This window comes from Dermacentor andersoni, unplaced genomic scaffold, assembly GCF_023375885.2.
Source record: "Dermacentor andersoni unplaced genomic scaffold, qqDerAnde1_hic_scaffold ctg00000033.1, whole genome shotgun sequence".
In the NCBI taxonomy this organism is placed as follows: domain Eukaryota; kingdom Metazoa; phylum Arthropoda; class Arachnida; order Ixodida; family Ixodidae; genus Dermacentor; species Dermacentor andersoni.
The window spans coordinates 3035332-3059400 of NW_027314755.1; the positions used below are offsets into that span (position 1 = coordinate 3035332).

Consider the following 24069-nt stretch of genomic DNA (forward strand, 5'->3'; position numbering starts at 1 on the left):
CCGACTAAACTGCTACTTTTGCATGTGTTTTCATGCATCATACGAGATTAGTAATTTATTTCTTTGGTGTCCTTTGGAATCTAAACCAGGCATCTTGTTCATATCTGCGGAAAATTAGGGGCATGGTATGGCCAATATGTAGACAACAAATGGGTGGACTAAATGCTCATCTTCCAGTAGAATATGTATGGAAGTGCTCCACAGCATTATTAGTCTGTTTTACGAGCAGTGTAATACTAAGATGGATGCCTTGGCGTAACCACAACTATAATTGAGTTGAAATTTTGTGAGCATATCAAAAACAATGTGTCAAGTTTATGTGCAATGGTAAACGCGTGTTGATAAAATACAGCGTTAAAAATGTAAGCAATGTAAGTTCAAATGTATGAGGCTGCGGCTATTAGCTACATTTGACAATCTCTGAACAGAACTCTGCATTACATATATTTTATACATTGAAGGAATAGGCGGCATTTTAAGTGCAATATGTCACATATATTTAATATTTCTGGCATATTTAGAAGCGTTGCGATTAATTATTGGAACGACTTTTTTTTTCTTCATGCATGATCTATATCGCAAGGTGTCCTCACTGAAGAAGGCAGCTTCGTTATGCTCGGTGACTTAAGGACAAGTCAATGGGTGATATGTAGGTGAACTTCGAAATAGATGCACAATTTTGGCTTTCGCAGTAAAATACATATGCAAGCACTCTAGATTATTATGAGTGTGTCTAACGAGCGCGGAAGTATTGAGCCCACTGCCTTGGCGGAACTATATATAAAAGCCACCAAGACCAAATTTAGCAAAAATTGGTGGTATGCTATGGAAACTCTCTGTGCGAAGTGAAATATGGTTGGATCAAACACAGCCTTTGTAAAAAATATTTCTTATTCAGGTGTTGCAGCATGTGATATTGCCCCTATCAGCTATGCTTCGCACTGTCCGGACATAACTGTAGGTTACAACATGTCTATATTTCGTGGAAAGGGTAAGGTGCGACAACGTTTTTCTATTCCTCGTTCGGTTAGATGCGTTGCAAACAATTACTAAGCAATCGTTTTCCTTTTCCTGTTTTCAAGTGTCATAACATGATCCAACTTGGTTTGATCAATGTGCTTGGTGAACTAAAGAAGAAATTTTCTTTATATTTGGCAAAAATAAAGGGCACAATATGGGCAACATGTAGGTAAACTTCAAAGACAGAGGATAAATCATGACATTTGCAGCAAATTGCGCATGCAATCAATCCCGAGCTTTGTCAATACGTTTCGCGAGCAAAAGAAATTACCATGTCACCCCAGAAAAACTGTGACATCAACCGATATCAAATCTAGCGGAAATTGACTGCGGGACAAAGAGGAGGGGAGGACACCGTGGTAAATGTTATGATTGAGTAACTCCTGTGTTGATGGACTACTGGCGCTTTAAAAATTCCTAACAAGAAGTGCTCCAAAGCTGGCAAATATTTATTTACTTTTATTTATTTTATATATAACATACATCAGACCGCACATCGTGCCTTGCAGGAGGAGAACTGAAGCCTACAAGGCAAATAAACGCAAGAAAAGAAAACTGCAAATATAAAAACATATACTACACGATAAGTACTAATAAATATGCATAACAGAGAAAATATGAGTAACGCACTTCATTAGGAGGGTTTTAATACATTGCGGGTCTGGAGTTCCACTCAGACACTATTCTGGGGTAGAAAGAAAAATTCTCTCTGTTTCTCCTTGCGAAACAAGGTGTTAATGCATAGATGTGATCGTGATGTGTATGCGTTGTGCACAAAGTGGTCACGTACAGCGAGTGGCCTAAGCATAATTAACAATTAATTAGTTGCTGTAAGAAATTCACGCGAAGCATCTACCTCAGTGGCTCGAGGAGGGCAACGTTGTTTGCCATCATTAGCTGTGTTGCTGAATCAGTGCACTTAAACTTAGAATAAATAAAACAAACAACCATTGTCTGAATTCCCTCTATGATTTTAATGCTATGTTTCGTGTATGCATCCCATGTAATGCGCGCATACTCTACTTTGGGTCTGAAGAAAGTCAAATAACTTAATCAGCATTAAATTAAGTTCAGTTTGTGTTTTAAGAAGCAAACTTTACGGAAGGCAGAACAACAATAACTAATATGTAAATTCCAGGAAAGGATATTAGAAAGTGTCACGCCTAGATATTTATTATTGTCATCTTCCTTTACGGGTGAAGCGGCCAACGTGTATTCAAATCTTGAAGGGCTTTTCTTGCAGACGGTTTTGTCTGTGTTCAAGGCCACGCTTGACGTATCAAACCATTCTTCTATATTGTGTCAGCTTCGATGAAGTTTGATATAAAGAACACGCGGTTGTCCGCAAACAATCTAATTTGTGTGCCTGGTGTAACAACGATGACAATGCCATTTATCTAGAGTAGAAACAGCAATGACCCCAGGACGCTTCCCTGGGGTAGATCGCATGTTACGGGAACACAGCTGGAGTTGTTACCTTCAATTGAGACAAACTGCACGCGATCCGAAAGATAAGGTGCTATCCAAGAAACTGTAATACTAGGAAGGTTATTATGTCTAACGTTTTAAATAAGTTTATATTCAACTACTCTGTTGAATTCCTTGCTAAAATGCCTTCGTAATGCCTTATGGAAATTGCCTACTAAAGAAAACAGAACAGTCATATATATGAAGGCAACTTGGCAAAGTATGCCTATAATTGCAAGAAATTGCAACTGCTCGAAATAAACAGCTTCACTGGAAATCGGGTTGTAAAGAAGGTTGCACACATCTGCTGCCTTTTTTTCTTGTGAGTATTGCAAATAATTTATGTTGATTGTACTTCAAAACGTATAACCTTGAGAAATACTATTACCTAAACAAGGAACATATTTGTGCTGTGGATTTAAACACCAAGCACAATTCATTGTTTTATTACTAAAATTGTTTGTAGCAAATGTGCACTTTTTATTTTAGCTGTACTGCGTCTACTGGGCAGGCTCTGGGACCTCTGTGAGGCACTGATTCGTCTTTTGTTCCTTTGTCATCAGGAGATCTTATATTTTCGCAAGAAACAAATTTATTTATTTATTTATTTGCTTCGCCACAGTACAGTGTAAACGGAGGCGGAGGGAAAAGCCGTTGAAATGACAGCTTGAGGGATCCTCCGCCCCCTTTGTGAACAATGGCAGGAGCTGAAAGGACATCACAATATCACAGCCCTTTTCTGTTTCTTAAAGTGACACATTGTTTTACGTAAAGATCAAGGCATAAAGGAAAACTGAAAACCTAGTTTACACATAGCTTATACAACTAAAATATGCTTTAATTGTGCGACACTTAATTGAGACACATTTATACGTTTGGAGGTGTAATTATTTAGAATTATCGGAAGTATACATCGAAGTATCTGAAAGCCATAAAATTAGGACGAAAGTAAGGAACATTCCCCATTTCTGTATTTCTTGTTACATAGGCCTTCTCCTTTAAGCAAAGATTCACCATCTCCATGAACAAAATGTTTGAGCGTTTGCAGCTAAGACACTACTCTCGTAGTAGTCTGTAGTGATAGAGGTCATTCACTTGTATTATCCTATATTTTAAAATAGTGGGACGCTAGGTGCTGGAACTATAGCCAGCCACACACACACACACACACACACACACACACACACACACACACACACGCACACACACACACACACACACACACAGACACGCACGCACACGAACACGCACGCACACACACACAGACAGAGAGAGAGTGAGAGAGATCCGGTCTTGTAAGGTTTGCCCCCACTCGAGAAACAGTTGGTATATCACTGGCATGAAATAGCCAGATGCAGCCCAAGCGCTGATGTGGGCAACTGTAAATTCCAGTTTTGTCTACACAAAGGTGTTAAATATGGTGGTAGGTTTTAGGTGTTTATGCTCGCAAGCACACTGGAATGGGGTTTCTCTGCTAAAGTAGTATGCATACAATTACATACACACATGCTGCTGTTCACGCCTATTGATTTACTAAAACAATACAGCCAGCAAAGACTGGTGGTGTTTGTAAATATCACTCGCAGTAGAAAGCATGATTGGCGCCTTCACGTGGACCCTGTGGGATGGAGAAATTACTAATGAAGTTATAGTCACATAGTTCAAATCCAGGGACTAGTAGCTGTCACAATCCACCCCGGGTCGTGAACAAGGGAGGGCTTCTCAGCGTGGTGGTGCTGAAAGATTACTGAACGGCGAGCTGCCGTGCTCGTCGGTGTTTATTGTGGCTCGGGTGACCACTGTTGCCTGCCGAGCTATAGCAGGCCGCCGAGCTTGGCGGGCGAACCAAGATTATGTCCGAGGGGGCGTCACCTACTTGCTACAACCCCTCACCCCCAGTTTGTTTGTTAAAATAAAAAACAAACGTCCAAGTTCAAACAAATGCCCAAGTTCACACTATGAGGCTCTGCCTCTACCCTTGCTGGGTCGACAGTGCCTGCTACCCAGGCGAGTAACGGTCTGGTGGCCTCCGCCGTCGAGTACTCCGCCTGGGCACCGGTGTTGACGGGTCGGGTGTGGCAACGCCGGGTGCTGCCTGGGCCAGCCTTGCTCCATCCGGGGGGTCCGTAGTGGTCGGCCTCGTGAGTGGTGCCGAGCTCGACACCGGTCCAACGGGTGCCGCACCACTGGCTACGGTTGTCGCCTCCAAGGTAGGTGGTACTCCGCTAGAAGCGACTGGTGCTGCCGCTACTCCTCCTGCGGGCTGGAACTCAGTGGCAGTCGAGGGTGCTGGCCAGGTCCCGAGGCGAGGTCTGACATGGTGGGCGTGTCTATGCCACATGGCCCCATCTGGCATGCGGACGAGCAGCGATGAGGCGCTGGCAGGAGACACCACCTGTCCGGCAGACAAGGGTGAGCCAGGACGGAAGTTCCTGGCGAAAACTGGAGCTCCCGACTCTGGCAAAGGCCCGGGACGGCACCCTTCGTCAGCAGCCAGCTTCTGCTTCAGCGTCTCTGATTGAGCCTTGCGCAGCTTGCACTTGCTGCGGGAGACCTCGCTCTTGAGCTGCCTGTTGCGGCTCTGCACGCTCGTTATAATATGCCGCATCTCCCGGTTGATTGGCTGAGCCTGCTCGCTGGACACCGACGACGCCTCAAACTCAGTGCGTAGATTCTCGTACTCTCGACGAATCTGCGCGATGTGTTCCTCGAGGCGGATGACCTCCGAGCGAAGCTTCTTCTGGACAACGAGCTCCTCGCTTTCCATCTGCTCAATGTGGCGAAGGTGTGAGGTTTTGGCTGTCGACAGCAAGGAGCGACACTCGTCCAGCTGAGTCTTGAGTTGCATGCTCTCGTTGTACAGCACGGAGAACTGGCTCTGCAGGCACTTGTACTCTGCCGTGCTCACCACCAGGCTCTTGGGCAGCGACCGCAGCTCTATCCGCAGCCGGTACACCGCCTTCAGGGCCTCCTTGTGGTCAAGCTGAAGCTGCTCCAGCTCCAGCAGCCGTGCCGATGCCAGCTCCCGCTGTTCCTCGAGCTGGCTCTGCAGGTCCTCCAAGCGCAGGGAGGCTGCTCCGCCACCACCGCCACAGCCCCCAAAATCCACATGTAGGCGGGACCAGGGTCTCTGTGGGAACGGCCAGGGGGTGCTTTCCCCATTACACGAAGCTCGCTGATGCTCCTGGCAGATTTGGCAGCTCTGCATCACATGCAAGCTGGCTTCCGGGTACTCTGGCAGACGAATGCCCAGTACATGAATCCAGTTTCGGCCCAGCAGCGTCGGCGACGACCCCTTCGTTAAGTAAAGGGGAAGGGTTGCCTCCCTGTCGCCAAAACGAACGCTGACCTGTGCCTGACCCTGGACCTGGGAGAGTTGCCCGGAGGAGCTGCGCAGCATCACGCCCGAAGCCTCGACGGACACGCCGGGGAATGTCCGCTTGAAGAGCTTCCCGGCCATTACAGACACGCTGGCCCCCGTGTCCAGCTCCATGGAAATGGGGTGCCCGCATATTTCGACGGTCAGCATGTATGGCGGCACAGACGACGGTACAAAGCCTGTGTGCCACATGTCGAAAATCGGCGGGTCCAGGGCCACGACGTGGAGCCTGGCCGCGGAAGAGCTTGAGCTTGCTGCCGCATGCCTCCGCCGCGTACCCTTGCGACGGCTACCCTGGCCGCGGGCTTGTGTTGTACCTGGGCTTGAATGCGGCTGCTGCTTGCTGTTCGTCCTCCCACTTCGGCATACACGTGCCAGGTGCCCAGTTTTCCCGCACGTAAAGCATTGTGCTTGAGAGAACTGGCACTGTGAAAGGGAGTGGGCACCACCACAGCGACCGCAGGTGCTGCCCTTTGTCGCGAACTTGTTGACCGCCGCTTTCGCCGACGGTGAGCCAGTCGCACGGGAAATCTCGCCGGCGTCCTTGGCGGCAGCTTCCATTGCCAGCGCTGCCTTCACGGCGTCGTCCAGCGACGGGTCGGGAAGCTCCAGGAGTCGCGTCTGCATGGCGGGGTTGTTGATACCGCAGACGAAACGGTCCCGGAGCAGCGAGTCCAGTTGGTCCCCGAAGGCGCAGGCACTCGCTAACCCTCGTAGCGCAGCAACGAATTGCCCGAGGGTCTCTCCTTCCCGGCGGCTCCGGTTGTTGAAGTGGAAACGCTCCATTAGCGTGGACGGTGCTGGGTTAAAATGCGAGCGCAGTATGGCAAGCAGCTCACCCAGCGTCTTAACGTGCGGCGTGGCTGGCTTCAGAAGGTCGAGCAAGAGGCTGAAGACGCGGGTCCCGCAGCTGGCCAGGAAAATGTCCCGCTGTTTGGCCTCGGGTGTGTCGTTTGCCCGGAAGAACACGTGGACTTGCTCCTCGTAAATTTGCCAGGCGGACCCATCTCCCTCGAACGGCTCGAGCCTTCCGTACAGCGGCATGGCGACAGCAACGGGGGGCGGTGTTTCGCCGCTCGCGGCGGCGTGGGACGCTCCGTAGGTACTTGTCGCCAGCTTCTTCGCCAGAGTCACGAGGATCCCATCCTCGTCGCCAGTGTCACAATCCACCCCGGGTCGTGAACAAGGGAGGGCTTCTCAGCGTGGTGGTGCTGAAAGATTACTGACCGGCGAGCTGCCGTGCTCGTCGGTGTTTATTGTGGCTCGGGTGACCACTGTTGCCTGCCGAGCTATAGCAGGCCGCCGAGCTTGGCGGGCGAACCAAGATTATGTCCGAGGGGGCGTCACCTACTTGCTACAGTAGCACCTATATGACATTTTTAAAAAATATGTTGGTATTTAATTGAGTTTCATTAGAGAGGGGCACAATATAAATGCACTTTCTTGCACTGTTCAGTAATATAGATTATGAAGATGATCTGCTAAAGAAACTTCTCCAAATCAAGATTTCTGCCATTTTGTTAGCCCCCTTAATGCTCAATGCTAATAACATACTTTAACAACTTAGCTGAGTTTGTGGTATGTCAGTATGTATCTATGCATCTGTTTTTGTATGTGTAGGCGCCTAACTTCTTTAGTCAACTTTGTAGTGGAGGTGGAGCATTAGGCTGCTATGTTGAGAGATGCAGGATCAAAACCAATAGTTAGACAACTCAGGTCACTGGGTATGCGGTGCACTTCAATTAGCCTTTTTGATGCCAGCTTGGATCACTAGATATGTGCCACTAGCTATGCGCTGCTCTGTTATGACCCTCTTTATTGACAGCTTGGGTTACTGGGCATGGGCTTCTTTTAATGATCAAAAGTGCCAACTTTGGTCAGTAGGTATACACTACTGGATTTGTGCAGCTCTTCAATGAACATTTTGACGCTAACTCGGGTACAGGGTTTGTGTCATGGGATATGTGGCTCCTTCCATAACAAACACTATATGAAATGTGTAAACAATTTCACCCTAACCAATCAGATCTAATGCTCATAGGATTAATGTTAGCAATTATCTCTAGAGGATCCCGGCACTCGCATTTTTTATTACAGTTGATGGGCAGATTAACTTTATTGTCATTTCCTTTTTTTTCTTGAGTTATATCAGTCAAGGTTCATTTTGAAAATCGCCGACCTGAATTTAAAAAATATATAGTTTATTGTATTTTTATCAATTTTCTTCCAATATAAAAAAAACTGTTTCAATGTAGGCGAAGTAAATATGGCTCCAATAAAATATGGAGGAGCATAAAAGAAACCAACAATGCGAATGTGAAACTGAGACACCAGAGAAAACGATGGCCAAAATTCACTATGATAAACCATAGAAACTGCAAAAATGTGAACACTGCTAAAGGAAGGAGTTTGCAATGTTTGAAATATTTGAGAAAGTTTGATGCAGAACTTCTTTCGAAACTTCTTATATAAATTGACCAAGGATGTTTCTTTAGTGTGAACAGGTAATACATTCCTTCCTCGTGTGCTTCCATCTTGCTGCTTAGCATGTTTGCTACATCTATACAAGTGGGTTATGGAATGTATACAATGTGCACTAAAATTGTTCCATTGAAGACAATTTATCCAGAGCCCATTTTTGGTTATTATGCAGAATTTTGGTTACACAGAAAGTGTGATTTTTAAGGCAGCACATTTTTGTCAAATTAATGTTCAGTATGAAAAGGTAAATAATTTGGGAACTTACAATATGGACGCCCAGAAACATGCAGCCTAAATGGAACTGCCATAAACAATAGCCCGGAGGCGTAGATGGTCACGCACGCCCCTTCAATGAAGACTGACGCCTGCACCTGAAAATTCACAAAACAAGGGTTGCATTGAATGCATTTGCAAACTCTTGCAAAATAAATTACATGAGATTAGAAAACCCTTCCTAGGAGGAGCCTTAATTTCAGAAAGGGGAACATGAGAAACTGGTGACACCACCTATAAGAAACATTCCAGGGTTTGTGTCATGGGATATGTGGCTCCGTCCATAACAATCACTATGTGAAATGTGTAAAAAATTTCACCGTAACCAATCAGATCTAATGGTTATGGGATTAATGGTACCAATTATCTCTATAGGATGCCGGCACTCGCATTTTTTACATTGGATGGTTATATCAATGAAGGTTCACTTTGAAAGTCAGCGACCTGAATTTAGAAAATATAGTCTCTTGTATTTTGGTAATTTTCTTGCAGTATAACAAGACCTGTTTCAATGTAGGTGAAGTAAAAATGGCTGCAATAAAATATGGAGTAGCATAAAAGAGATTAACAATGCGAATGTGAAACTGAGACACCAGATAAAACGATGGCCGAAATTCGCTATGATAAACCATAGAAACTGCAAAAATGTTAACACTGCTAAAGGAAGGCGTTTGCAATGTTTGAGATATTTGAGAAAGTTTTGACGCAGAACTTCTTTCGAAACTTCTTATATAAATCGACCAAGTAGATTAGCCTGACCAAGCTACAGGATAAGCCACATCAAAGATGAGCTTTGCTGACTGAAAGCACACAACACACAGAACACAAGAGGCGCATACACACACAGTGCAACTTGAAACTCTTATCCAGTACAGGTCTATGGAATTTATACAAAGTACACTAAAATTGTTCCATTGAAGACAATTTATCCAGAGCCCATTTTTGGCTATTGCGCAAAATTTTTATTACACAAAAAGTGTGATTTTTAAAAAAGGCTGCACATTTTTCTCAAATCAATGTCTAGAAGGACAAGGTAAATAATTTAGGAACTTACAATATGGGCGCTCAGAAACATGCAGGTTGAATGCGACTCCCATAAACAAAAGCCCGAAGGCGAAGATGGTCACGCTCGCCCCTTCGTTGAAGACTGACGCCTGCACCTGCAAATTCACAAAACAAGGGTTGCATTGAGTGCATTTGCAAACTCTAGGAGGAGCCTTAATTTCAGAAAGCTGAACATGAGAAGCCGGTGACACCGCCTATAGGAAACATTCCAAAATGGGGGTAAACATTGGCTGCATCACCACATGTTTCTTTAGTGTGAACAGGTAACACATTCATTCCTCGAGTGCTTCCATCTTGCTGCTTAGCATGTTTGCTGCATCTATACAATTTTTAATTGGCACACTTTCTCTCTCCCGGGGAGTGTAAGCTACAGTTTCTCTTCTGAAGCATCGATGTCAAATGTTAGCAGCATTACTTGCCGATTCCATTTCCCTTGCTAAAAACAAGGACAACAAATTCACGACAAGGCGTCAGAAGCCCCCTGAACCGCATATAGCCGTGTGCGTGCTCTCCCGCACCCATTATATGCCTTTTTTTTACAACGGAGTGTTACATGTCTGTGTACCACGAAGAAAGCAAAGAAACAGCGCAATATTACAATAACACCGCCCTCTATTGATCATTTGGCTTGACAGGTTTTTTATGCTGCCCTCTTATGTGCTCTAGAAGGAACCAACTAGCTCAAGCAAGAGGGTTATTGCTTACAAGCCATCTGCTGCATTTCTGCGCCTGCTTGCGTTCGCTGCTATTGGGCGGCCGCATGTAGTGCGTACAGCCGAACAATGTGCTCACAATGCCCAACTTCAGGAGCTCAGGCGTGAGCGACAGCGGCAGGTGGCGAGAACCACTGAGGAGCGGACTAAGGAGGCTGCCCGTAAAAGGCGAGCTCGAACGAAAGTCCCCTAGAAATTAAAGCGATTAATGCGGCGCAACCATCGAGCTACCACGCTCGGAAGGTTAACTAAATTGGTGCGGATGCATGATTCCACCGCTCGAGACTTCGTAAAACATTTGATTTCATTTCTTTTGTGTGTGACTGATCCCTGGATTAAAAACGACCCATCTGTAATTGCGAACGTTTATGACGCAACTAAAAACGACAGTGCGATTGTAGTGTTGGTGGCAGGCTTTGGCGAACGGACCGATGTGGCATTGTGGAAAGTGTGTGGCGCATGTATATGCGTTAGTGCGTTGTTCCGTGCATCCTGGAATTCCGCCTCGGTTGCCTGTATTCGATCACGGTGAGAAGCGATTGCTGTCGCCATGCTTGCCCTATGCCCATCCGTCGGCTCACGCATGGAGGTGGTCATTACGGGGCAGGTGGTAAAGGTACCAATTGACGTACAGGACATGGTTCAGCGTCTACCACGATACATCAGCAACGATGGGGGGATCAAGGTGCACATAAAGCGCAGATTGTTCGCAAAACTGATGTGCAAGAGAGGCCTTCACACAGTGCAAATTTGACCACGTTTTGGCACTTGAGAATTTGCAGTTGTGGGAAATGGGCCGACTGAACGTTCGTGCGTGTGATTCTTTGATATCCGTAGTGTGATGAGCTCTGCCAAAATGCGCAGGTGGCAAGGACGGGGAACCAATCGCGACATGGATTGTAGACGCTTCACTGTGGCTTTTGTACGTAATTCTTGTTTTGATGAATTAACGCACTCAATCAAAAAGAATTTTCACGTAAACAGTTTATAAGTTACTTTACTTTGTTCTATGATGTAAACTGATGCCAAGAATAGTCAAGTCCTCCGCTAGGTGCTCGCAAATGGAAAATGTTAGCTGCCGCGCTTAGTGCCTGTCAAACAGTGATGTGAAGAAAGTTGGCATTTGCGGATATTGTACCTGCAAAAAATGCAGTCTAAAATCGCACCTTGCGGACCACGTTTATAGAGAAAAACAAACATCAAGGTGTGGTTGCAGTTTCTACTGGAAATGCCACCGTGCAAGTACTATGGTATTATACACTTTGACGCGAGCACGTTTGAGTGTATTCTAAATGAGGCCTAAATAGGTGACGTTCATTTTAGTAGTTACTCGCAGAGTGATCTTTGTGTGCTTCTTTTACAGCTTGGCTGGTATCCCACATTCACAGAGTGGAATTGCTGCGACTTTTCTTTACTGTATTTTTTTAGATTGCCTGTGCTATGCAGTACAATATAACTTCTTGAGCATGGTTAGTCTCAGAGATGAAAACCATTTGCTTTTGGTTGAGACAGTGACATAATTTTTTGACTACCATCTGTATCCTAATTATCTTACGCCCCTTAGTGCAATTTATGAGTACGGCCAATGCCTTTTAAAGTCATGTCCACTTCGAACAAATTCTGAGGATGACAACAGGTTTGAGATACGCAATCCCAAATTTTGCAATGAAATGCATTGGAAGTCACCTAATGTTTTAGCTTTAATGTATAACAAGACTTTGTAAGATGTCAATGCATTGGAAGAGTAAGTAACTTGTAGGATAAATGTGCAGTACTGCACATTTACCACAATTTTGACAGTGCTTATCTCAAAGTGGTACTAGCATTGGAATTTGTTCTATTGAATGTTACATTGTGAAATAACCCACTTGAATTTCTGTATTACAATGCGTGCACTATATGTCATTAGTCAGAAATTTATTTACTGCGATTTGCCTAAATTCTGGGGCATTGTGTGTGAAATCACGCTATGGTTATGAGACATTTTGTTGAGTGTTCCTTTAAACATCTTGATTTTCAGTGTAATGTTAGATTCGGTAAGTAGTTGATCTGAATGAATCGATTTGTGCTATCTGGGCACCATCAAAAATTTTGTCAATGGTAAAAAGAACTACTATACCAAATTTTTAAGAATCGCCTCTGGCAGATTGCTTCATATTAGCCACTGAGCTAGATTAGACAAAGAAGTGGTAATTACTTTCATGAAAAATATATTTGCATATTCGATTGATTAATAAAATAACACATATTATTTAATTGATCACCTCATGTCACATATCGAAATTTACCAAATGCAACCACTGAGTAGAAAGGTCTATCCAATCGCAACAAATTTTCCGGATGGCGCCAGTATTGAGATATTCATTCCCAAGGTGTGTAACAAAATACAGTGTTCTGTTACTTTTCGTTAAAAAGTGGAACAATAGTGCATTTTTACTACAAGTTTCATGCGGCATATCTTGCAAACGAGTCACGATGATGATGAAGTAGATCAATTTTATGAAGATGTCGAATTAGGGATGAGAAAAGTGTAAACTCAGTACGCTGTAGTAATGGGTGATTTCAATGCAAAAGTGGGGAAACAGCAGGCTGGTGAAGAAGCAGCTGGCGACCACGTCGTCGACTCTAGGAACGCTAGAGGAGAAATGCTGATAGGCATTCGTAGAAACGTATAAGCTGAGAATAATGAACACCTGTCTCAAGAAGCATAGCAGCAGAAAGTGGACTTGGAAAAGCCCTAACGGGGAAGCAAAAAATGTAATTGATTTGATGCTTTCTGCCGATCCCAGCATAGCGCAGGGTAGAGAAGTGATACGTAGGGTAAAACGCAGTGATCATAGGTAAGTAACGGCTAGGATTCAATTGCTCAATTCAATTCAAGGATTCAATTGAGGCCTAGCCTCAATTGGAAGAGAGAAAGAGTGAAATTGGTCAAGAATAAACATGTCAACTTAGAGGCAGTAAGGGTTCAAGCGGACAAGTTTAGGCTGCTACTTGCAAAAAGTTTTGCAGTCTCAGAACAAAAAGATGATGATGATGACGCTGACATAGAGCTAATAATGAAACCATAAGGAGGCTAACTTCAGAGGCAGCAACTTAGTGGGAGGCAAGGCATCAAGGCAACCAGTAACCTAATAAAGAAAACGGCAAAGAATGAAAGTGTTCAACTCAAGAGATAAGATACAATTCGTGGAACTGTTAAAACTGATCAACAAGGCGAAAAAAGTGATATTCGAAATTATAACGTGCGAAACATTGCGGAAACCATAAGAAATGAGCGCAGCCTGAAATCTGTGAGAAAGAAACTTGTCATAGGACAAACCAATATGTATGCACTGTAAGATAACAGCTGTAATATCATCAGGAATCTCGAAGGTATACTCTAAAAGCCGTGGAAGAATTGTATACTGACCTGTGCAGTACCCAGAGGAGTCGGGATAACACGATTCAAAACAGTAATGAACAGGATACAGAAACTCCTCCTATATCTAACGATCAGGTCAGAAGGGCCTTGCAAGACATGAAACGGGGAAGGGCGGCCAGAGAAGATGGAATAGCAGTGGATTCAATCAAAGATGGAGGAGACATAATGCTTGGAAAACTGGCAACTCTCTATAAGAAGTGTCATCGACTGCAAGTGTCCCAGACAACTGGAAGACTGCAAACGTTGTACTAATCCACAAAAAGGGAGACTTTAAGGAATGGAAAAATGACAGGCCCATTAGGTGACTCCCAATATCATATAATATATTCCCCAAGTGAATATCCAATAGAATAAGGGCAACATTGGAATTTAGTCAAACAAGAGATCAGGTAGGTTTCGCGAAAGGAAAGTCTACAATGCATTATGTCCACGTAATAGATCCGGTAATCGAGTAATCTGCAGAGCACAATGAACCTCCATATAGGGCTTTCATAGATTACCAAAATGCATTTGATTCAATAGAGACACCAGCACTCATAGAGGCATTAGGCAATCAAGGAGTACAGACCGCCTGCATAACTATGTAGCAGTGGCGTAGAGGATACAGTGATGGCGTAGAGGCAGAGCATCCGCCTCGGGTGCAAGAGGACCGCGGTACGAATCGCGGTGCTGCGCAATTTTCCACCGGATTAAAAAAATGTCCACTTGTTGATAAAAATTTCATACACAGGCCCTGGAGTGCGGCCTGATCCCGGTGACCAGAACCGGGAAGGCACTCTTTCGCCAGAGCAGGATTGGCCACCCTGGTGCAGTACTTGGCCACAACCTCTTGTATGAATACAACAATCAAACCCCGGCCCTCAGTCCCCAGCAGCTGCAAAGCAACTGACCACGGCGGCGGTCACACCTGCGACGCAGCAGAGGGTGCTAAGAATATCTGGGTCCGGACACGCCACCATTGGAATCTGAACCTGATAACGTTTAACGCTGGAACGTTATCTAGTGAGGCGAGTGTAGCAGTGTTATTGGAGGAAATAGAGGGCAGTATATGGGATATGATAGGGCTTAGTGAAGTTAGGAGGGAAAAAGTAGCATATACCGTGCTAAAAAGCTGGCTCGTCCTGTGCTACCGGGGCTTAGCGGAGAGACGATAACTAGGAGTAGGACTCTTGATTAATAACGATATAGCTGGTAACATACACAAACTCTATAACATTAACGAGAGGGCAACAGGTCTGGTTGTGAAACTTAATATGAGATACAAATTGAAGGGCGTGCAGGTCTACGCCCCTACATCCAGTCATGATGACCAGGAAGTGGAAAGTTTCTATGAAGACGTGGAATTGGCGATGGGTAAAGCCAAAACAACATGCAGTATACTGATGGACGACTTCAATGCCAAGGTAGGCAAGAAGCAGGCTGGAGACAAGTCAGTGGGGGAATATGGCATATGCTCTAGCAATAGCAGGGGAGAGTTATTACTATAGTTTGCAGAACAGAATAATATGCGGGTAATGAATACCTTCTTACGGAAGCGGGATAGCCGAAAGGATAGCCGAACACTGGCATCATATAAGATGTGGACGTGCTCGGCAAGGTGCGCTGCAATGACCATAGGATGGTAACAACTCCAATGAGCCTAGACTAGAGGAGAGAACGGAAGAAACTGGTACATAAGAAGCCGATCAATGAGTTAGCGGCAAGATCGAAAAGAGAAGAATTCCCGATCAAGCTAAAGAATAGGAATTCTGCTTTAACTCAGGAAGAGGACCTTCGTGTTGAAGCAGTATACGTGTTGAAGCAGTATAATTTCATGGACATCAGTAAGGAGTGTGCAATAGAAGTCCGTGGTAACTCCGTTAGAAAGGATACCAGTAAGCTATCGCAGGAGACGAAAAATCCGATCACGAAATGCAACTGTATGAAAGCCTCTAACCCTACAGCTAGAATAAAACTGGCAGACCTTTCCAAGTTATTCAACAAGCGCGACCCAGCTGGCATAAGGAAGTAAAATATGGATGGAATTGAACATGCTCTCAGAAACGAAGGACGCCTAAAAGCAGTGAAGAAGAAACTAGGAATAGGCAATAATCAGATGTATGCGGTATGAGACAAAGCCGGCAATATCATTAATAATATGCATGAGATAGGTGAAGTGGCTGAGGGGTTCTATGGAGATTTATACAGTACCAGCGGCACCCACGACAATAATGGAAGAGAGAATAGTGTAGAAGGATTGGAAATCCGCCAAGTAGGGCCGCAAGAAATAAAGAAAGCCTTCTAAAAAGCCTGGCCACCCTGTATACGCAATGCCTCATGACCTCGAGCATACCGGAATCTTGGAAGAACGCTAACACAATTCTAATTCTTTAAAAAGGGGACGCCAAAGACTTGAAAAATTATAGACCAATCAGCTTACTGTCCATTGCCTACAAACTATTTACTAAGGAAATCGCAAATAAAATCAGGAACACCTTAGACCTCTGTCAAACAATGGACCAGGAAGGATTCTGTAAAGCTACTCAGCCATAGGCCATGTTCAAACTATCAATCAGGTGATAGAGAAATGTGCGGAATATAACCAACAGTTATATATATCTTTCATAGATTACGAGAAAGCGTTTTATTCAGTTGAAATCTCAGCACTCATACAGGCATTAAGGAACCAAGGTGTAGACGAGCCGTAAATAAAAATACTGAAAGATAAACTGCAGCTCCACGACCACCATCGTCCTCCATAAAGAAAGCAACAAAATCCCAATAAAGAAAGGCGTCAGGCAGGGACATACCATCTCTCCAATGCTATACACAGCGTGTTTACAGAAGATATTCAGAGACCTGGATTGGGAAGAATTTGGGGTAAGAGTTAATGACAACAGGGATTTACGAAAGGGCAGAAGAAGATACTTCGCAGTGATTTCAGCACACCGGTGAAGAAAGACATTCGGTAAAGTCATGGAGACATGACGTATTCAGTGAATTTGATTGGGAAGAATTGGGGATAAGAGTTAATGGAGAATACCTTAGCAACTTCCGATTGGCTGATGATGTTGCCTTGCTTAGTGACTCGGGGGACCAATTAGAATGCATGCTCACTGACCTGGAGGGGTAAGGCAGAAGGGTGGCTCTAAAAATTAACCTGCACAAAAGGAATGTTTAACAGTCTCGGAAGAGAACATCAGTTTACGGTAGGTAGCGAGGCACTGGAAGTGGTAAAGGAATACATCTACTTAAAGCAGGTAGTGACCGCGGATCCGGGTCATGAGACTGAAATAATCAGAATAATAATAATGGGTTGGGGTGCGTTTGGCAGGCATTCTCATATCATGAACAGCAGGTTGACATCATCCCTCAAAAGAACAGTGTATAACAGCTGTGTCTTACCAGTACTCGCGTACAGGGCTGAAACCTGGATGCTTACGAAAATGGTTCTACCTAAATTGAGGACAACGCGACGAGCTATGGAAAGAAGAATGATGGGTGTAACGTTAAGGAATAAAAAGGAGCAAATACGTTAAAAGAACAAACTGAAGGCAATGACATTTTAGTTGACATCAAGAAAACGAAATGGGCATGGGCCGGACATGTAATGAGGAGGGAAGATAACCGATGGTCATTAAGGGTTAAGGACTAGATTCCAAGGGAAGGGAAGCCCAGCAGGGGGTGGCAGGAAGTTAGGTGGGCGGATTAGATTAAGAAGTTTGCAGGGACAACATGGTCACAATTAGTACCTGACCGGGGTAGTTGGAGAAGTATGCAAAAGGCCTTTGCCCTGCAATGGGCGTAACCAGGCTGATGATGATGACATAAATATGGGGTCAAGCAAGGAGACACAATCTCTGCAACGCTATTCACTGCGTGCTTGGAAGAAATATTCAAGCTATTAAACTGGGAAACCTCAGGAGTAAGGATCAAGAGCGAATACCTTAGCAACCTTGGATTTGCCAATAAGATTGTTCTATTCAGCCACACTGCAGAGGAGTTACAACAAATGATTGAGTACCTTAAGAGAGAGAGTGTAAGAGTGAGATTGAAGATTCAAATGCAGACGACAAAGATAATGATGATTAACCGGGCAAAGAACAAAGAGTTAAGGATCGCCAGTCAACCTGTAGAGTCTGTGAAGGACCTAGCTCAATTAATAACACGAACCCTGATCATGAGAAGGAAATTCATAGAAGAATAAACAAAGGGTTCGGTCAGATACGGCAAACATTGTCACCTCCTGAATAGAAGCTTACCGTTATCATCGAAAAGGATGGTGTATAATCAGTGCATTTAACATATGGGGCAGACACTTGAGGACAAGTTAAGGAAAGCGCAAACAGCGGTGGACGCTTGTTAGAGCCGGTTCGCGCAGGACAGGGGTAAATGGAGATCACATGGAGAGCCGTTTGTCGTGCAATGGATCTAAAGCTGTAATAGTAATTAGCAAATTTTTCTATGATTCGTTGGTTTCTTATGTGAGTCGTGTCTGCTACGTTGAGTAATGTAGCTCAAGAACTGCAATTATGCTATCTGCTGCAGGTGACATTTAAAAATTTTGTATGGTCTATGGAAACCGCTCTATATATACTATATGGTGCTTCTGTGAAGACTGACATTCCTTTAAACATCATCTATGGCAGGTGGCGCGATTCTTAGTGCTTTAGTTGCATTGTGGAAAGAGGCAGACATTGTAATGAGAAATTCGAATGCACATAGACAAATTTATAAAGTGCAGTAATTAAATTTTTAAATATGGACTTTAGGTGCGTATTGCAATGCGCAAAATTTAGCCAGCAAAAGTGGAAGGCATATCCACTTAACAATAATTTTGTGGATGACACCATTTTCGAGACATGCACCATCAAACATGCCGCAAAAATGTACTGACAGTACACTTTTTTGACAAAGCCAAGTTTTCATGCACTGTTGCTCAAAAGTAACTGCACCGACAAGAATGTGTTGAAACGTGGCATCCTTAGACTTCGTTTCAAGTAGACCGATCTTGCGTGCTTTCCGGCTACAATTCATAAATTACAATGTGGAGTAAGGTATATATATATATATATATATATATATATATATATATATATATATATATATATATATATATATATATATATATATATATATATATATATATATATATATATATATAAAGAAATCTTATTTTCACACTACACGCAAAGGCACAAATTTAAAAAAAAGGAGATGATGAGCGTTATAACAAAATTTTAGTAGCCGCTCAGCCGAGGGTCCGACCTTCGTCAGGCTGGACCCTCGGTTGACTCTTTACTAAAATGTTTTCGTAATGCTCGTCACCTCCTTTCTTTTGCAATATGTATATATATAATACGGAGAAGAGAAACGGAGGGGCAAAATATTTCTTAGTCACAATCCTTAAGCGAACACAGACTGAATTAACAAAATAAACTGAGCACGATAAACCTCGAGGATACATTTTGCAGCAATCTTAGCTGTTTAATACTATTTATATGAAAACTCTAATGACAGAGGGATAAATGCCGAGCACACTTACCGGACCTTGAATGGGCCCCGGACTGCACTTTGCTCGATGAAGAACAGGGACATTGTAGCCAGGGATGTCATCGCGTATACAGCTGTGATGAAAAGGTGCTGCTGCGTCTGCTCACTTCTGTAGACGGCTATCAGTGGTAGAGATACCGTCTCTACAGCCGCTGACGTCATCATAAGTATTCTGCGCCATATACTCTGGAGCTGCTTTTGTGGCAATGGCCATTGTAACACGGTCGCCATTATGTTTATCAGGTGACATCCGTGGGTAAGGGTGTGCAAAATAAAGGCCGTGAAGAAGTACTTCGCTGCATCTCCGTAGTTGATAATGGACGAAATGGTGGTATAGTATTGAGGCTGCATGTGTGAGAAAAAATTAAAACACAACATTGTCAAACATTTTTGCAAAATTACCAAACTGCATCTATCGCGAAAAGGCTTCAAGTGCTGCTCCAAACAATACGCCTTACTCGTTATGACAGACGGTAGCAACACAGTGTGTAATACAGCAGCCATTCTGGTATCTTTTGCTGATAGTCTTGCTGTAATTCCATTTCTAAAGATTACCTATAAATCAATTCCACATGCATTACTTACAGGATATCTCCAGTAGAATAGATTTTTGTGAATGAAAGCTCATCGACAGGAGTAATAGAGAGCGTAAGTGTGTAAGTATAAGGCCCATGAAAGCGATCTTGCGCCTGACAGCGACAAGCGATGCGATGGAGACAACTATCACGTTCGCTCATCGCCTACAGGTCATGCCCAATGCGAGCGACGATTTTGAGCAACGTCTCCCCGATGTTGCCGGCATGAGGGCACCAATATACGCGCTAAACTAGCGTGACGTGTGGTGTTTAATTACGGGTTGATATATTTTACTATAAAAGGCAGAGAGAGAGAGAGAGAGGGCTCTTTATTGGAAAAACAGAGAATTTTGCCGGCGCGTATATAACTGCTGGCATGCTACTCTGTATAGGGTAGGGGGAATGGGATTAAAAGATTCCAGAAAAGAGTTGGAGAAAAAAAAGGATAAAAGTAAATATGAAATGTCCGAGTGGACCTGATATTAATATATACAGGTGACATGGCGGGTAAATTTAAGCTTTTGCATGGGAAGGATGCAATTTTTAAAGCTTTCCTATTTGACCAATTTCTGTCAGGTAATTGAACAATAAATCCAAAACCCGTCGCTGTTTTGAAGGGCCGGGCATTGGACCTAAGATGCTCGGTAACGTTAACGGTTCGTGGCAAATCATGTCCATTTGGTGCTCAAAAAATTGTCTCTCGTCGCGGTACGCGGGGCATTCTAGTAATATGTGCTCAATTGTCTCTAAGTTGCGACAGTTATCACAGTATGGGTTAGTGGTAAGTCCTATGCGATACAGATAATTGTTCGTGTATGCCACGTTCAGTCGGAGACGATGGTACAATGTCTCTAAGTGTCGAGGAAGTGGTCGTGGAATTTTCGGTCTCATTTCTGGGTCAATGTAACGTAGGAAGTTATCTTGGTGAAGCGGCAGATTCAAGATGCGGTCTTTTTCTTGATAGGCATATTTTTTTACCATGTTTGAAGCATCGGCTTTTGTAAAATATGTTCTTTTGAACTTGCGGTATTGGAGTCAGCGTAATATATTTCTCACGGGTCTTGTAGTAGCTTCTAATTTTTTCAGGTATAAAATTCAATAGCTTGCTCGTTCCGTGCGACAACCGATAGTATTTGAGTGACGTACATCCAGTTCCGGCTCCGCGCTATTGTCTAGTCGCCCATAGCACTTCTGGGCGACGAGCGACGAATTCTAGATTTGCTGAACCGAGCGATTGAGCGACAAGAACGAGCTATCTGTTCAAGCGACAGCTTGTTTTGTCGCTCGACGCCGTCACGCAAAAAAATTGCTTGCATGGGGTTTATTTAGCCTGTACACTGACAAGGAAGGTGACAGCTGCATCTAGGTTCAAGATACATCATGGAAACATTGCCTCTCTGAGAATTGAAAACGAAATGCAGCGTTTTACACGAATATACATTATTGTGGTGGGCAAATTCCTTGCGAGCATCATAACGGCCAACTTTAAATATTTTCCACGTAAAGTAGCTGGAGTTTGTCATGACCCTTCTGGGCTCTCTTTTGGTGAGGTGAAATGATACACTTGCAGTTGCATAGTGTGGCAGATGCCCCCCCCCCCCCCCCCCCTCCGCCCATATGATTGACTTTCCCAATCTCTGCACCTCGGGGCTGCAACCACACATACAAAGTGCCGAGACAAAGGTGCAAACTTAGTGGTGTTTCATTGCGAAAGCATTACATGCACCATTACGAAAAAAATCCGTCGACGAGGCAGAAAGACGGTATCGAAAATTGCCGAAGGTTCAAAGAGTAAAAAGTGCTACAACATGCTCTGATTATGGTCGAATGTCTGTTTATTGGCTTTGAAAATAAAATTGCGGAAATCTTATCGCCTTCAACATGAGACGGCATCACATTCCTGACGCCATCGAAGCCTTTCTTTACTTTATTGAAAGAATGAACAGCACAAACACAGAATAACCCCACTGCAGCTTCACGGTTCTCGAATACTAAATGTGTGCATGGCGTATGCTTAAGCGCATGCGCGACGACGCAACCAATGAGAAGGAGGTGGCAACACGTCATGACTGTATGAAAAAGTTAGTGACGTTGGACTTCGTGAACACAGGTTACACGCAAGCGTATGGACGTTGCGAACATGCATAGCCAGTACCACGGCGTGATGCACTAACCTTGTGACGGCCTTGTGACTGGAGCTTACGTTTGCCATAGCCGGGCACTTTTGCTAAATATAATGCGTGTATGGGCAAGCTAATTTTTTCTAGTATTGGTCAAAATGAATAGTTCGCGCTCAGCGCGTAGTTATTGTATTATGCAAAGCGCCAGTTTTAGCCGCTATCATCATCACATTACCGTATGCATCGAGCGGCACACGCAGTCAAAACGTCTTTGGTCATCGCGGTACGCGAGTACGGAACGGTAATACCATACCGTATACCGCACTTACCATACCGCAATACGGCACTGCTAAAGCTCTCTATTGACCTCGATGGTACGAAGCCTACTATGCCTCAGGGAATCCGCACATTGTGTGAGAAGCACAAACGGAAAGAACGCGAACGGGGCGCTTCTCTTCCGCACCCCCCGGTGACTTCCTCCTCCGGCGCTAGCTACGCTCGCGGCGACACACATCACCGATATCACAGTAGGGGAAGGTACGCTTGAGTGTAGCAGCATTAACGTATATAGGAAGGGCACTGTGCAGTCCAACAAGTTATGAACTCCTTGCGGGCAAGCGTTCAGACGCGCTCCCTTGCCCAGAAGTTTACATTTGTCGTTACCGAGACGCAGAAGGTGTTTCCAAGTAAAAAAAAAGAGTGTTAGTAAGCGGTTTAGAAATGTTCATTTAAATGTTCGCATCTTACCTATGTTCTATCATAAGATAGCTAGGTCAGGTGGCCACACGCACCGAGCCACACTCGGGGCCCTCCGTCCCAGAAGAACAACTACCACTCTGATCGTCTGCGATCACATCTCTCTGCTCTTTGACAGCACCAGCTTTTTTATCGAAACTATGACGTCATGTATGACATAACAGACTGCATAGCAAACAACACAACATACACCTTCCCTTAAGAAAAAGGAAGAAACTTGAACACTTCATAAGCAAAGAGGTCACAAAGTCACTCAGCCATGCTAGAGGTCGGAGGATTCTAGTTCTGCGCTCTGACTGCGTTGTAGCACTCCTGGATGTCGATGGTGACTCTATTTGACGCTCCTCTCCTCTTTGCTCGTTCTCTGCTAGATCTGTTTGGTCTGTGGTGTCGAGAAGGCCAGGGTGCTCATCTGGCATAATTTGAGGCTCGGGAACAACAGGAATACAGGCATTCCAGTTGCCAGCCACGGGAGTTGTCAACGCTGAGCCTCCTTGACGACCCGTGTACGACACTTTAGACAGCCTCTCGGCATTCCACGTGTTCTTGTCTTCCAGAGTGAAAGCACTACTAAATCACCTTTCCTGGAAACATGAGGAGCTTTCACCCTCACGAAGGAATGTTGGCACTTTTACCTTCTCTTTCGATCTGTATACTCCTTGCTGCTGATTCGTTCACCTCTCACCCTCTTCCGTGCCTGGACAATTTCTGGTGCCGGCTTGTAACAAAAACCTGGGCTTGGGGATAATAAGCCTGATATGTCCAACACGGTGCGTGGAGCACGTCCATGCAAGAGTACAGCTGGTGTAACGCCCGTTGTTGCATGTGGTGTGCTGCGATAAACAGCCAGGTACTCCAATACTGCAATCGATGAGCAAGAGTACTTAATTACGTGCTTTACGAGAAAATCTTTGAACAGGGTGGAGTTCAGTTGCGGTCCATGATCTGCTAATATCTCACCTGGTTAACCCTCTCTACTGAACCCTGCTGTCAAGAATCCGATTACAACATTAGATGTCACGCTTGAAACAAATGATAACTCGGGCCACTTCGAATAAAGGTCAATAACGTTATTGCAAAAGTGCAGCTCTCATCAGCTCTTGAAAAAGAACCGACAATGTCCAGCGCTAGTTTCTGCCAAGCACGCTCAGGTAGCGGAATTGGTTCCAGTGGTGCTACTGTGGGCTTCGCTGACTTATCTACCGCTTGACACACACTGCGAGACGAGATTGCCTGCTCTACTTGCTTGTCGAGTCCTGGCCAC

The 24069-nt window shown here is 44.4% G+C and overlaps 1 protein-coding gene across 1 annotated transcript in view; it reads right to left on the bottom strand.

Moving 5' to 3' along the window:
- Nucleotides 1-8623: 8623 nt before the first annotated feature.
- LOC129381452 (uncharacterized) overlaps nucleotides 8624-24069 on the bottom strand; it is a 31517-nt gene continuing 16071 nt past the window's right edge. Inside the window, exons 2-4 of the mRNA XM_055064321.1 lie at nucleotides 19347-19699; nucleotides 9675-9780; nucleotides 8624-8718 (exon numbers count right to left, since the gene is read on the bottom strand). Of these exons, the coding sequence (XP_054920296.1) occupies nucleotides 9744-9780; nucleotides 19347-19699 (390 nt within the window). The 3' untranslated portion in view covers nucleotides 8624-8718; nucleotides 9675-9743. The remainder of the gene's footprint in view (nucleotides 8719-9674; nucleotides 9781-19346; nucleotides 19700-24069) is intronic.